Below are 16382 nucleotides of genomic sequence, written 5' to 3' on the forward strand. Positions count from 1 at the left end.
TGGATTTAACATGATCTACGTAATTAAAAGTGTTCTACAAAAAGGTTCACAAGTGCTTTTGTTTTTTTTTTAATGCTGATTTCAAACGCACTTTATGTGTGGAATATGCGTATGAATAATATGTGTGTAAATTCTTGTTTTCATATAGTCTAGATCGGATTTTTTTTTATCAGCTGCTATAGTTATCCCATTTTATTACAATACAGTATTAGTGCTATGGTTGTCACTGCGTATTTTTTGCAAGAAACTACGCTAAGATATTTCTCTAAAAATATTCTCAAAAAAGTTTTAGGATAAAATTTTTTAATTATTTAAATTCTTGTAATACCTTTTCTAAATAGTTGAACATGTATCAACTCATTTCCAGCCCACAGAAGGGCAAAGGTCTACTCTCAGGCCGAGAAGAGTTTACGCCGTAGTTGACGTGCCTTTCAATAGACTTTACGTGCCTTTGTGAACTTTAGATATGCAGGTTACCTAACTTTGCACATAACTCCGAAAACTTAAAGCTACGTGCGATTGAACGAAAACCGAAAGGATCAGAGGTTTTAACCACTAGACTATCACCGGTTAATATTATAACTGGCTGTTTTGACTATATTGCACGTCTAGTAAGGATTGCGGCTTCTCCCTCAAAATCGACACTCGCGTTTTAATGGACGTTTCATAACCCCAGGGCGGGTGTGAGGGCCCTTCCGCGCAACAACAGTGGCCTTCATTACCCGGCGCATGGCGGCTTTTGACCGTGACGCCCCTGGCGTCCAGCCTCCCGATGCAAACACTCGCTAACAAATAACAATGCCTCCTTGCATGCCCTCGACAACCGAATCTGAATCCGGGCCCCCACATCTGCATTTTAGTGCTCCAGCATCTACTAATGAAGCATCGGCGTGCGGCGTGCGGCACGCGCCAGTTTACGCATAACGATTTAACCTCTGATCCGCCAAGTTAAATTATTAGAATCTGCTTTCCGATCCGGTGGTAGAGTCCCTACAAACATACATACTTTACGTTTCAAAAGTGTTTATAAAGTAGGTCTACTTTAAATAATTGAATTTCGAATTTTGAATTTTATTTGTCCTTTACGACGTTTCTCACGTAAAGTCGAATCTCGAGTGAGCGGAACGAATGGTTTTTCAACGTCATCTTCCCGCTATTAGGTTAATCTATTGCACATTTTCGCTGTTACTTGGGTACGCTAACTAGATCATTATACCAACCCATTACCGGTCTGCTACAGAGCATGGGTCTCCTCCCATAATGACAAGGGGTTAAGGCCGTAGTTCACCACGCGGGCGGTCGGTGGAGTCCACCGACCGCCCGCGTGGTGAACTACACCTTTGAGAAAATTATGGAGAACTCTCAGGCATGCAGGTTTCCTCACGATGTTTTCCTTCACCGTTGAAGCAAGAGATATTTTCATTGTTTAAAATGCACATAACTTAGAAAAGTTAGCGGTGCGTGCTGGGATTTGAATTCGACGCATCGAAAGTGAAACCGAAGTCCTACCCCCTGGGCTATGACCGCTTCGCTAACCTCAAACCGCTAATTATTAGCAAGTCATTAATTAACTGTGAGATGGTGATATCAAAAACGAATCCCGGCTAAGTTTGTTGTAGGCTCTTCTTAGAACAGGGTGCCTTACAGTTATGGAAACATAATATGTATGAACGCTTCATAAGTGTTTGTTATAGGCTTAGATAAAGAAAAAGCTTTTGAATTTTAATTTATTGTCTTCGTTTCACTTACGCCCTAATATAAATAATTTTAATCCAAAATCACCAAATCGCATATCGAATTTATTAGTTTTATCCTTATCTACTGGGAAGCGAGTAGGCCTTCTTTCTATATTACTTACCTTTATTACTATACTTCAAAATTAGATTTGCTATTTCCTGAGGTCTAGTCCTTCCTTTTTGCAATTTCTTAAAATAATTTTTGTTTTAAAACATCTCACTCGACAGATTGCACCAATGGTAGGTGTAAAGTAAATACTTATGGTTCCGTCAATTTAATTATCCTAAAACTAAAAAGAAAAAAAAAACAAGAATCTGAATTTTCCAAATTCAAAACTTACAAACATTCAAAACTATCCATAAAGGATGAATACAAAACAGTTCTTAAAGGTATTCTAAGAAGTTAGAAGTAGAGGTTTTTTTTTATTATTTAACTGAATTAATGTCTGAAAGCCTACATGAAAAAATTGTAGATAAACACTAAGTGCTGAGCCAGAGCGTCTCGCCACCTACCTGTGGGTGCTCGTACGTGTCAAACCGAGCGCTACATCCAATCGTTACACATTATATAAACTCTTAAGCCGTTACTTACGCTCCGGATCCTCGTAAAAGGCGCCCGACAAATCCTTTGGCAAGAACATGGAATGGGGCAGGTCGTCACACTCGTTAAGGGGGCATCTACACAGAAACGTGGTGAGAAAGGCACGTAATCGGGCCGTGATCTGAGCGTCCAAGAAGCAACGCAGAAAAGTGACTACACAATAGTTCACATGTATAGCTGCGTTTATCGATCTAACAAAAAAACAAAGGAATTACATACCCTCAGCGGGACCTGTGTGAAAGAATAGAGCTGAATGCAATTTTAAAAACAAATTGACTAAGGATATGCGACAGACGTAATATGTACGCATTTCCAGTGCTTTATGTGACAAATCCGTTGATTTCAGCTCATCAAAGTACGATCAGTTGAAAGTTCCTTTCGCCGTTGGTCCAGATTAAACGATACTTTGTGGGCCCAACGAGGCTGTGCCTACGGAAGATGCGCTATATGAAATGTGAGCGAGCGCCGCCCACTTTACTACAAATAGGAAATCCGGGAGCGAGGAGCGGTTACGCACAGTTAAACGCCTGAGACCACCCCCCCGTTCCCGCCGCCGTCACACGCCTTCTGCCCCCCCCCCGCAGCCCGCGCCCTCCCCTGCGGCCTCTCAGAACCCGCACTCCCTCCGGCCCTCAACCGGGTTATGCCAATTCACATGACGATTTATGCACCGACAAAATTAAACCCATTTCCAAGCGTTCAGCTAGCTCTGTCTCTACGAACAGAATACAACTACAGGCGTTACAATGTTATGAGTCAGTAGCACATCGGAATTCGCAGTGGCATCATCGGAACCAATGTGATAATACATACAAGTTCGCATAGCCATATAAGGGTTACATTATAGAGGTGCGCGCAAAGTGGAAGCATCAAAACAGTATCAACATCCGGCAGTCAATCCGCCGGTACCCCTCGAATGGTCGGTCGGTGCATTAGCATAACCGCTCGGTGAAATTGACTATCGGATGTTGGGTAAGATGGAACTCAACGAACCTTTGTTTGGTTTTATTTTATCCTCTTCCTTCTCCTCGTCGGAGAGCATGGTGTCGTCGTCGTCATCCGTCTTGTTCTTGGGCTCCCAAGTCATCTTGTTCTCCTTTTTGAGACGCCGACGTGCGTTCGCAAACCACGTGGACACCTGCGTAAGCGTCATCTTGGTGATGATGGCCAGCATTATCTTCTCCCCTTTAGTGGGGTAAGGGTTCTTCTTGTGTTCGTTGAGCCAGGCCTTCAGCGTCGCGGTGGACTCCCGCGTCGCATTTTTCCGCCTTGCGGCTAGATCGTACCCCGCTCCGTATCTGTTGACAAACAGAACTTTATCCATATACCTACTGGATATCTCGCTTCTGGCCTCCAAAACATTCGCATACGCAAACGATAGCTCGCACACAAATAGCTATATGAATCGAGCCGCATCTTTCGAATCGATATTGATGTAGATACATGGGTAGCTTTCGAGTCAACATTGATGATACCGTCAAATTTTTGCACCGTGAAAAGCGATCAAATAAAAATACCGAAGCCAGCAAACAAACCCTTTCTAAATTTAGCAAACATTTAGCTTCGGCGAAAAATACGAGCGTTCCAATTCAATAAAACGCCCCGATTGGAAACAGGCGTTTTATTCGAGGCAATAGATAACCGGTGGTGGAGAGTAAACGCGCATCGGGAGCCGTTTCGAAGGCGCACGGCCCCATTTGCATCCGCATTCTAAGCGTAATTGTGGCGAAACCGCTCCCCTAGGCAGAGCTTACCTGAGTTCGATTTTCTCGGCGACATGACAAAGGCGCGGCCTGAAGGGCCCAATAAATAGGTTCCGCGTGAAAATAGTTAAAAAATGGTCCCCGGTTGAGTTGTACCGTGTACACACGCAATTTGATACCGTGTGGAGCGGTTACAGGGTTTACTATCGGGTGACGAAGACACGGCGTCAGGACGTGATGCGAATGAAATTTGCGACGGTGAAACCATTTGTTGGCGCGGTGTTGTGACGCTTTGATTTAGTATTAGTAATACAATAAAGATGTATAAGGTATTCTGCACTTACAAAAACCTCCTTGAAATATAAGAAACAATATCCTTTAGTCATAAAGTGTTTCTACTTAGATACCTGAGTGTAAGTTTTTAAATAATTATGATCAAATAAATAAATATACTACGACAATACACAGATCGCCATCTAGCCCCAAAGTAAGCGCAGCTTGTGTTATTGGTACTAAGATGACTGATGAATATTTTAGCGTAGCTTGTGTTATGGGTATTAAGATGACTGATTAATATTTTCTATAAATAATACACATAAATACTTTTAATACACACCCAGACACAACCCAAAAAACGTTGACGATCATCACACAATCGGCCGTACATATTGAAATAAATAAGGTTAGCTTTTCTAAGATTTTAATTTGAATTTTAATGGTAAAAATAAACACCCATAAAGCATATTTTTTAAATGCATTGTCGGTGGCAAATAAGATTTATGTCTGGATGGTTGACAATAAGGATCTGAAATAACCAGAGATTCCATTTTAGAATAACCGCGACCTATGACTAAACGGGGAATGGAAACAAACCACTGTCGATGCAAAACTGCAACGTAGGGTACATCCTACTAGATATTATACACTTGAAAGTGTGGATGTTTGTTACTCAATCACACAAAAACGGCTGAATGGATTTGTATGAAATTTAACATGCATGTAGCCTTTGACATGGAAAAGAACATGGGCTACCCTTTTATCCCGATTCGTTGAGACGTTTTCGAGGGAAAATTGAAAAATCTTTACGAGCTAAGCCGCAAGCAGTCAGCTTTGAAATTTGGTATGCATGTCACCTATGTTACGGAAAAGGACATGCACTTTCTATACTGATCTCTCAAATAGGCTCCGTGGAAATATTGAAAGTTGTTAACGAAGCTTTACTGAAGTCTAATTCTGAAGTCCATGCAGACGATAGTTAATTCATAAATGTATGTTTAATTCTACAGGTCGGTAGTATCTGCGGTGTTTCAGTGTTGGTATCAACGTATAAACCCGTAAGTGGATTGCGCTTGTTAGTTCGCTGTTGTTTCACCAGAGGGCGTACCCCGCAGCGAGCCATGCACGGGCGTTGCAGCGCGTGGGCGAAGGGGCGTAAGTGCCCGCCGCGCGCAATCGATCGCGACGCCATTTTGCCGGTGCACGGACACGGTGACGCGGCGAATCGAACGATCGAATTTCAAAAAAAAATTACGATATTAAACATGGCGACCTAAATTGCCCGTTAATTCCACAGATTAACGATTAATTCATTGGAGATGTATCCTGATTAATAACGTGATTGTCTATTTCAAAAACATTTTTATCGACGATTTAAATTTAAATATATTCTCTTTTTAGATCGCTTGATTTATACTAGAAACCTGAAACTTTACTTTCATTGTTTACGTATTAGTGTGAAATGAATATTCATTTTAAAAAATGTTATTCCACATTTTTTTATTTTTATTAAATTAAATTCTATGCAGAATTATGGTCTAAAATAATATAACATATTGTTATATTATTTTAGACCATAATTCTGACTAAATCCGGTTATAAATATATAAAAGTTAGTTAGTTAAAAGATTAAGGTTATCCGCTCGTTAAAAATAAAAAGAGAAATTACCTTTATATAAAATGTTCAATAAGGCTTAGTCATTTTTTATTAAAATTTTGGAATAAAATACTAAATGATCCGGTTTTTGGTTATTTTTTATTTTATCTTGGAAACTAAAAAGGTGGAAATAGAAAAGTTCACGAAGCACTTGAGGTCGAATTTTAATTTACAACGTTCAGAAATCGGATCCGGTCATGTGACGCTCTTAAGTTAATGTAAAAGCTTATAAACACGAATATGGCATTAGATAATGGCGTGCCCACACACAAAGAGCCGCTGAAAACCGACCGCATTAGTTTTACACGAATAAGCTCTTCAGAAGTCTACGCGGCGGAGACCGTGGTTGAAGCGTAAATTGTAGCGCTTAACGCTGAACCCGCTCCATTCTCTAAATTTGCTCACCAGCAATTCAACCGCTTTAGGGGTTTATTAAAGCTGTTTAATTAATTTGAAACAGTCCACTCTCTTACTATGACAGAAGAGTAATGGTATTTCTAACATTCAAAATAAAGGAAAAATGAACGACCGGATTTTACACGTCGTCTTTATTCGCTAAAAACTTAATAAGGGTAAATAAAAAACATTCTACTGCAACTTTCTGTCTGTAAAAGTACCGATTAAAATTTGGTCTATTATATACGCAAATTGAGAACACACAGAAACCGTGTACACGACTAATATTGTAGCATAAAATACCACTCCAGTTTAGTAGTCTTTCACGATAAGGTGGTTAGTCACTTACGTCGTTATTATTTTGTCTCTAATGTTCTAAAAGTTTACCATAAAATATGAAAAAGTTTGTGAGGTAGCAACATTCCGCGGGTGTGAAGTGAGACTGTTTTGGACATAATGCACTGCAATAATGGCTAATTAAAGGTTCTGTATTTTATTGAAGGCCCAAAGAACCCCTTAATGCTTTTTATAGCGGTTGCATATGTACGCAATGTTTTGTGTACTTCTTTCAAATATTAAATTACTAATACTTTTTAAAATAACAGATAGAGGAAAAAATAATTTTCAGCTAATAATCACATGTACAACTTTCATTAGAAAGTTGTGAATCAAAAGAGCTTTCAAATTAAATATTTTTTATTGCTTCACGAACTTTGTACATAGGTATATTGACTTTGTGAATTTGCATTAAAAATTACGTTGGTTTAGTATTAAGATATAGCCGTGATAAGTAATCAGATAATACTATAAATCCGTACTACTATAAATCTTTTACGATATAATTTTAGCACCAGACTATGCCTTGTACGCTTTATAAAATGGGTCATGGTGAGAGTCATTAAGGAATAAATTGAAAGAAAATAATGACGGTGCATGGCCAGTACATATTTGAAAATTTAATTTAAGTCCAAGAAAATAGAACAAAATTTAAAAAGAAAATGGACTAACAATATAAATATTGGACGCAAAAATTAACTCGTTGTGCATTTTACTAGTCTACATAAAATTGCTATTTCATTCAAGGACAATTGTATATTATTTTATTACAAATTACCAAATGAAATCTCTGAGATGCCTCTCTATAAGTTCAAAGTTTATATAAAATGTAAGCTTACAGAAAAAACCTATTATAATGTTAAGGATTACTTAAACGAAAAAAAAATCTTGGGTGTGAATTGCTCTAACTTCATAGCTTAATATTAATTTACTGTGAGATGGTGATAACAAAAAAAATGTACACGGCTAAGTTTGGAACCCTCTTCGCCTTTGGAACCCTAGTAGCTTTAGGTTTAAGTTGGAGAACGACGTTATTACCATCCCCTTACAATTATGTAAACAAATATGTATGAACGCTTCATAATTGCCTGTGATAGGCCTACATAAATAAAGAAATTTAGAAATTTTGGATTTTGAATTTTGTTAATTTAGACGGAAGTTGGAAGCGCACGTCTAACTTACAAAACTTGTGAAAAGGGGGGCAGTAAACTGATGTGATGTAACTATATTTGTTGTTAATAAAATAATTTACCTCCACAATGTATTCCTGAAATCAATACTTTCGGAGACTTCGATAGGTTGTTATAAAATCTACGCAGTGACAACCACAAAATTTACCTTAAGTTTATTTGGCAACAGCAAATAGGTTACCCTTCTTTGTTGTTTTTTACAAGGCTAGGTCTTAGATAATATTAAAAAAAGCGAGCTGGGCGCTTCTTTTTATGTGCTATATGCCCGTTTTCACTAACGCAATGCCTAAATAACTAACGAATTGAATTTTGTTTTTTTTTAATTGATATTGAATTGCCGAAAACTAAGGAGATTTATAGTATACAATAACCGTTTACCAATAGTTAGTCGCCTAAGAGTTGGTGAAACGTTATTTTCCTTTAGATAACGCCTAAATTAGTGGATGTTCGATATAGGCTAGGTTTATTGAAAACGGGCATTAGGAATTACTTTTTTTAATTGGTAGAAAAATAAATTTCCCTACTTCAAATTTATTTCAAGGTTTATAGTAGTTATTGGATAAAAACACAGACACACAGACGCCCTGAATGTGTTCTAAGTGGGAATATAATTTATAACAACGATAATCTTTTGATAAATAATGTATTTTTCACTTTGACTGAACTGTCAAATTGATAGAGCTAATAAGATTTTTTATTTGGATTACTACAAAGGATTTACCTACTTTTCGTGACATTGGTACGAAAAGATTAAGGAAATGCGATTTTCATTGAAATAAAACTACCGTACCTGCTATCTATGTTCTATCTACTTATCTTATATTCAATGTATGAATAGCAAGTTAATTAAAAATTAAATGAAAACCCCAAAGAAATCTTTCAATACAGCGTACATTATTCTACTAGTCAAGCCTTTTCATTCGATGTCCATATTGAGGAAGTGAAGCGTTGATAGCGCATTGGGTAGGAGCTCGACCGTCGGGGAACCGAGTTCGAATCCCAGCACGCAACTCTAACTTTTCTAAGTTATGTGCGTTTTACGTACTTAAAATATCACTTGCTTCAACGGTGAAGGAAAACATCGTGAGGAAACCTCCATGCCTGAGAGTTCTAAATAATGTGATCAAAGGTGTGTGGATTCCACCAATCCGCACTGGCCCAGCGTGGTTGACCACGGCCTTAAACCCTTCTCATTGTGGGGGGAGAGCCGTGCTCTGTAGTGGGCCGGTAATAGGTTTCCACCTGTCCGTTTTCCATATTTACCTTATCCTAAGCATGCATGGCAGAGATCTCTACTCAGCGATAAGGTCGCCTTTAGTTGTCTGCTTCTGTCTGTGTTTTTAGCTATTCCTCCTTATTACTTACACTTGTAGAGCGAATACAGAGTTAAAACAAATAAAGCCATTACTTATATTCACCCGAACTTTATTTTGGGTAACCGCAAGCGAATGTAGCAAACACAAAACGGTATGCATTAAATGCTAATGACATAGCGTACCGTTTCATCATGCCGTTTGTAGATACGATTGGGAGTAATCGATGTAAAGTGTTCGGATGTGTACCTAATTCTAATCTGCGGCGAGCCTCCCCCAGAGGGAGGTATAGCGGAGGCAGCACGGGCTATTATGTACGCACTCGTACATAGTTGCGCCGGGGGGGTTGCCCGCAATTCCCCTAGATCGGAAAGCCTCGATACCGCGTTCGAATGTGCACCTCACGAACAGCCATGTTACAGATGTGTACCGCAACAGAGCACAATACAATTGATCTATTCACGATTATACGAGTTCTTCATTATTCCGCCGCATCTAATCTGGATTTATTTTAATTAATTTAACGTTTCATTATTTATTCATATTGAGCTTTAATTAATTTAACGTTTCATTTATTAACATGAGCGACCGTTAACTAACTTGCCGTTCTAAACACATTCAAAATCAATGTACGATATATCTATGTGAATAAGTTATTAATATATTATTTAGATAAGTTAATAAAAATAATAATAAAGACTCTTTAGTAAAATCTCATTAATACAACAATTTATTATTAAAAGAAAAATAAAAAAATAACATTAAGTGTAAAGCTTTAAGTTGAAGTTCTTTAATAATATATTGTAGGAAGTGCTGAGATTTTTTTCTTTATTTAAGCTTTCTTGGTACTTGGTAACTTAACCTATTAGATCCTACGTATTAGATGGATTTAATGATTTATTTATCCCATCTTAACCTTTTTTAGGTACACCCACTGGTGGGAATGTGCCTGTCTACAAACCTGAGAGCATAGTATTAATAACGTACAGAATCCTCATTCAGTCATTATTTATCAGCTGTGCATTGTGCCCAGAAACAGTGAAACGTCACGCGCACGTGTCTCACTTTGCACCCTCAGAATGTTGCTAACTTACAAACTTTTTACCATTTCCTCGTTTTACGGAAAACGCTTAGAACATTAACGGTAAAAACTACTAAAGTGGTTTGGTTTTTGATCCTTCAAAATTAGTCGTGTACACGGTTTCTGTATTTTCTTATTTCTGAGCCTGAGTTACGAGAGAGGAGGCCTGTGGCGAGGAGCTGTTTGATGTTGACAGGCTGACGCTGATGATGACGATGAAATAAATATTTTTATTATTAAAACGGGTCTCCTAATATAATGCAAATGATACTCCTCATTATGCTGTAATCCTGGTAGCAGTTTGCTGACAGCCCAACCTCGGAATACCTTACATGTTTCGCGTAGTCCAGTTACATTGTAATCTTATCGTTATATACCAAAGATAAGATTTCTATCAGGTAGACTATTATTAATTAGTCTATACTAAAGTTTGTCTCGACTGATGATGATAAACATTGATTCGGCCTTTATACACGTGGTACTAGGGTACCAGAGGGCGTACTTTTTAGGGGTTAATTATCTAAAACTTATAATTGGAGTTCGACATAGCGTGGTACATAGTTTGACAAAAAAACGCTCCCTTTTCCCGAGCTCATGTAAAAGCACTCCGAAATCGCGTCATTTACGCGGCGTCTCGTTAACTGCCCTATTTGGTTTATTTAAAAAGTAACAACCCGAATCCTTGGCTCACAAATAATTCCCTCTGCGAGCCGCGAGCGGTGTAATTTCCTGCGTATTTTGATCTCAATGGTGCGGCACAAGTGCCTCCTCTTTTCTCTAATTTTTGTACGTTTTACTGTGCTGTTTCATTGATATGCAGCGCAAAGATACACATTTTCTTAGTGATAAATGTTGCATCAAGTTATTAGTATTCTTTCTTCAAGTTTCTTAACTTGGACAAAACTTTGACGAAACTGTTATATGATTTTTAACGCTATGAATTTTATATGTTTAAAGGTGATACAATAAAGAAAAAGAGTTTTTCAATTTCAACACCATACGAATCGTAAGCTTCCGTACAAATCCTGATGAACCAAGTGTTTGACAAGTAGATTTACTAAAAAATTTAAAGTTTAACTACAAAGTACCTTAATTTTTACTATACTTATGTTTACTTTGATTTGGAGTCTTTGAAGTTTTTCGTTTTGTACCTTCGTCTCGTTCTCCAGCATCAAGAATCTTTAACAAATATTCATCTTATTAAAGCAACTGAAAAGATTTCTTGAAATAAGGAATAATATTGTCCATGTTCATCTTATTTTCATTGCTTGTTTAGTTGTAACGTAATAGTTTTTAGAAAAATCAACGGCAGGGTGATCACATAGCTCGCGACAGGCGTAAACCTTGCTTGTTAGATTGATTGTTAATTTCAGGCGTATGTTCGAAGTAGTATCTTTCAGATGTGTATATCAGTGTCGCTTGTTAAAAATAGCGGGATAATTTTTCATTTCGGCGCTTGGGCGTGGCAGAGCGGCCTGTAGCCTCTACGATACGACCACTCTACTCCGCTGAAACTCGGCTCGCCTCGTGTTGCTCGTGCACGCTGTTCATACTCCTACACGCTTCTTTGTTCCGTTTATACGGCGGCTAACTTGCGTTCCACGTATTTTACGGTTACGTTAAACCCTCATGAAGTTTTCCATTGAAATGAATATACAACAATTTTATTTGATTACATTTGCATATGAAAGCCGCGTGCAATTTGTTTGTGTTACGATGCTTGCGTTGCTGTTCGCATTTTATTCATTTCCATAGCGTATTCATTCGAACAGTTTATTGCCTAGCATGTTTGACGGATTGTGGGAACGTGTTCGAGCGGTTTTCCGCCGTTCCATCTTTCAATTAGTGGAGTTATTGCTATTTTTATGAATGTTATTTACATGAGTGGTGTCAATGCATTTTGCGACTTTGGCATGTTTTAATTTAAACTTTTTTTCTAATTTGTTTTTTTCCACTACTAGCCCTTGACTGAAATCTCACCTGGTGGTAAGTGATAATGCAGTCTAAGATCGTAGCGGGCTAACCTGTAAGGGCGTATTGTAGTCATACCCCTAATCGTTTTCTACGCGACATCGCACCGGAACACCAGATCGCTTAGAGGCACTTCTTTGTCGGTACGAGTTACTAGCCAGGGCCAAAGCCTCCAACCAGAACAGGGAGAATTTAGACATTATAAATTCCCACATTGGGACAATTTTCGAATTGAAAATGCTAGGAATCGAACTCGGGACCGCATAATTAAATTCACAGCGCTCACCGTTGCGCCAAGGAGCTCGTCAATTTAAACGTAACTGCATTTTTTTATTACATTTTAATATTATACTCTGCTTAATAATGTACTTAGCAATTTGATGCACCAGTATGAATAGGAATAACTAGTAACAAGTAAGGTTCAGTAACAGCCGTTTCAGTAACAGCCGATTTGGTCAGTGGGCAGCGACCCTTCCTGAGTACAAGGCGGTGGGTTCGATTCCCACTACTGGAAAATGTTTGTGTGATGAAAAAAAATGTTTTTCAGTATCTGGGTGTTTATCTGTATATTATAAGTATATATGTATATTATTTATAAAAATATTCAACAGTCAACTTAGTACCCCTAACACAAGCTACGATTACTTTGGGGCTAGATGGAGGTGTGTGTAATATCGTAGAAAAAAAGAAAAAGAAAAGAAAATGGCAGTGTTTTGTGCGTCGGAAAACTTCAAGTTTTCTGTTCTGATTATTGTCACTAACATGTGATAACCGTAGACAACATTGTAGCGTGGTGGGTCAAAGCTTTAAAATCTCACTCCCTGACAGGCCCGTTCCCAGCAGCCGAACGTTAATAGGCTGGAGATGATAATGTTGTTTAAAGTAGCAGCTATTAGCCGAGTATTGGTGGTACTTTCCTAATACTGTCTCAATAATACAAAATCTCACTTAAAAGTGAACGTAAACTAAAAGGAACTAAGTGGTTAAGACACACTTCCTTTCAGATTCTGTATGAAAGAACATGCCGTTATAATACGTCTTCTCGTAAACTTCTAACAAACGTAAAATTCAACTCAATAATCCAAAACATTGTCTTTTTAATATCAACATAAATTTGAAAAAATAGTTTCTTCACTAAGATTTATTTTATGAAATCCAGATAATATTATCATCCTGAACGCGGGAATGTCACAAACAATTGTAAGCGGCTCATAGCAATATATCACAGTATATTTCCGTCCCCTCTCGGAGATACACGTCTTTTTTACGCATAAAAACTAACGCGCCTAATTATTTTTAGATTACGAGACGAAAAGATGTAAAAGAAAAGGTTTTTTGACATCATTCTCTTTCTCTTTTTACGTTGATTTATATTTTTCATATTTGTTATTATTAGATAGTAGGAAGAATTAGATCCGATATCAACATGGCATTATAATATCTTTCTAATTACTTTGAAATCTACGATATTATGTATGTATAAAATTACCAATTTGTTATACAAACTAGACATAAATGGCCTACAGGATACTACTACCTACACCTTCGTCGGTTGATGTGGTGATATTAAATTAAAATACCTCAATTACATTTCTTAGACCTACATCTTCCATGCCTATGATTGTGTGATGACAATAAAGAGTTCTTATATTGTTTTATGAAATTAAGAACCGTACAAATATAAATTAGTAATTACCGGTAGACGTCAGTTTAGGCATCGCGTAAATGTTAAACATTCATTAGTCGATGTTTATAGGAAAAAAACGTTTCACCAACTCTTATGTGATACCTATTGATGAAAAGGTGATAACTATTGGTAAAAGTTAGGATGGAATTTCCTTTGATTATTTGGGCATTGGTTCACCGTTAGTGAAAATGGGCTAAAGAATTATAAAAAGGCTTGGTAAGGTTATCAAAACTTTTAACTGTCACGTGGCGATATAGCTTCTTTTATCTTTTATACCTAGAAATAAGTACCTATTTGACAATTAGTACCCTGACTAACTAACTGGCAGACGTTATAAACTAAATAAATTATTAATACCCCGAAAAATACCTACCTAAGGGCGAGAATCATGAAATAAGGTTAAATTGATTTAACAGGAAAAGAAACACTAAGAAACTGCACATAAATAAATGTTGATTAATTTGAGAGCTAGAAGAAGATTTAGTTTAGTTGTGAGCGGGAGAACCTCTCTTATTGTGGACGAAGTCGCGAGAATCAGTTAGTAACTGTATATTTCTGTCACGTCTTTTTTACACATAAAAACGAACGCGGCTAATTATTTTTAGATTACAACGGACCGCCCGCTATATATTAAGTCGAGCGGAGCCGGATTGTCAGCATAACTTCGCTTTGATGTGCCATGATTTGTTTTTATTTGAAGCCACTTCCACGGTGATTCATTGGTGTATAAATTGCTTAGGCCGCCCCGGAGTCTGACCGAGTTGATGTATCTCTGGTGAAACTGCTGCAGTCTGAGACCCAAGTCTGTATATACATATACATATATATACATATATATATATATATATATATATATATATATATATATATATATATATATATATATATATATATATATGGATCCCATTGGGGTCTTAAGGTGCTGGAATGGCGACCCCGAACACAGCGTAGGTCGGCCCCCAAAAAGGTGGATAGATGACATCAGGCGAGTAGCTTGGAGCCGCTGGAGGCAAGCGGTCCAGGACTGTGTATTGTGGAACTCCCTACAAAAGACGTATGTACGTACGTGCTCGGCGTACGTTCAGCAGTGGACGCCGATTGGTTGAAAAGATGATATATCAGTGATATATCTGTGATATATCAGTATATCAGTGGCGTGCATAGAGGGTATACACAGGGTATGCAGATGATACATAAAATGAAGAAAATGCCCAGTAATATATTTAAATAAATTTAATTTTCTAAATCTGAGTTTCTTTTTTGTATAGAAAAATCTAACACCGATTATCTATTTATTTATTGTTAATTTTTCTAAAACTTGAGCTCATTAAAGATCGATACATATTCTAAACACTCCTGTTTAGCTTGTAGGTAAACAGAAGTACAGTTTATTTTATTTTATTTACGAGATGTATTTATCTTACGATAAAAAAATAATAAATACACACATGACCATCTAGCCCCAAAGTAAACGTAGCTTGTGTTATACTGGTTTGTGTGTCTGCTTTTTTTTATGGCTACTGAGATCACTGGTGGATATCAGTTATGAATAATATACTTATGAAATACAGATAAACACCCAGATACTGCTACATGAATGCTCATCACATAAACATTTTCCAGTTGCAGGAACCGAACCTACAGCCTTGGACACAAAGTAGGGTCGCTGCCCAATCGGCCGTCAAATAAAATAATAGCTAATTTATATATTAAACTGTTTTACTTAAGATAAATCCGGTATGAAAAGATTTACAATAATAACTTCTAACAACGTAAGAACTGGATAGGAAATATGTAACGTGTAGTAAGTACGCCTACTAAATCGAATGTATTAGAAACTTATATGGCCGCAAGCGTCAACAAAACAAACGCTTTTCGCAGAAAAAGCAATGCGATTCAATTAACTAGCTAAACGCGAAACCTATGTGGCAGCACCTGTCTTCCTCACACGCGCCAGTACAGGAGCGAGATGGAGAGAGTTGAGAAAACCGGGAGTGGTTAGTTGGTTACAGGGATTTGACCCGGGGCTGGCATGATACGGCGCGGCGGCGCAGACGGGTGTGTACCTACTCAGCATCCGTCCGAGATAGGGTTAAGATTTTAACGACCTCCCTAGTGCAACAGTGAACGCTGTGTTCTTAAGTTCAAGGTCCTGGGTATGATTTCCGTTTGGCAATTTGGGAATTTATAATGTCTCTCTGCGCTGGTCTGATGGGAGGCTTCGGCCGTGGCTAGTTACCACTCTATTTACAAAGACGTGACGCTAAGATATATAGCGTTCCGATAATATGTCGCCTGGAAACCGACTACCATTTTAGAAATGCCTCCCTAACACGTTAGCCCACTCTACTAAATAAGACTATCACCATCACATGCCATTAGAAATTGCAGTCAAGCGCTAACTTGTAAAAGAAAAAAAAAACTTCTATAGAGTT

General features: G+C 37.7%; 1 protein-coding gene across 1 annotated transcript in view; it reads right to left on the minus strand.

The window, feature by feature from the left end:
• LOC120636251 (homeobox protein araucan-like) overlaps nt 1-16382 on the minus strand; it is a 117459-nt gene that overhangs the window by 17967 nt on the left and 83110 nt on the right. Inside the window, exon 4 of the mRNA XM_039907638.1 lies at nt 3331-3635. Within this exon, the coding sequence (XP_039763572.1) occupies nt 3331-3635 (305 nt within the window). The remainder of the gene's footprint in view (nt 1-3330; nt 3636-16382) is intronic.

Source organism: Pararge aegeria, chromosome Z, assembly GCF_905163445.1.
Source record: "Pararge aegeria chromosome Z, ilParAegt1.1, whole genome shotgun sequence".
NCBI lineage: Eukaryota > Metazoa > Arthropoda > Insecta > Lepidoptera > Nymphalidae > Pararge > Pararge aegeria.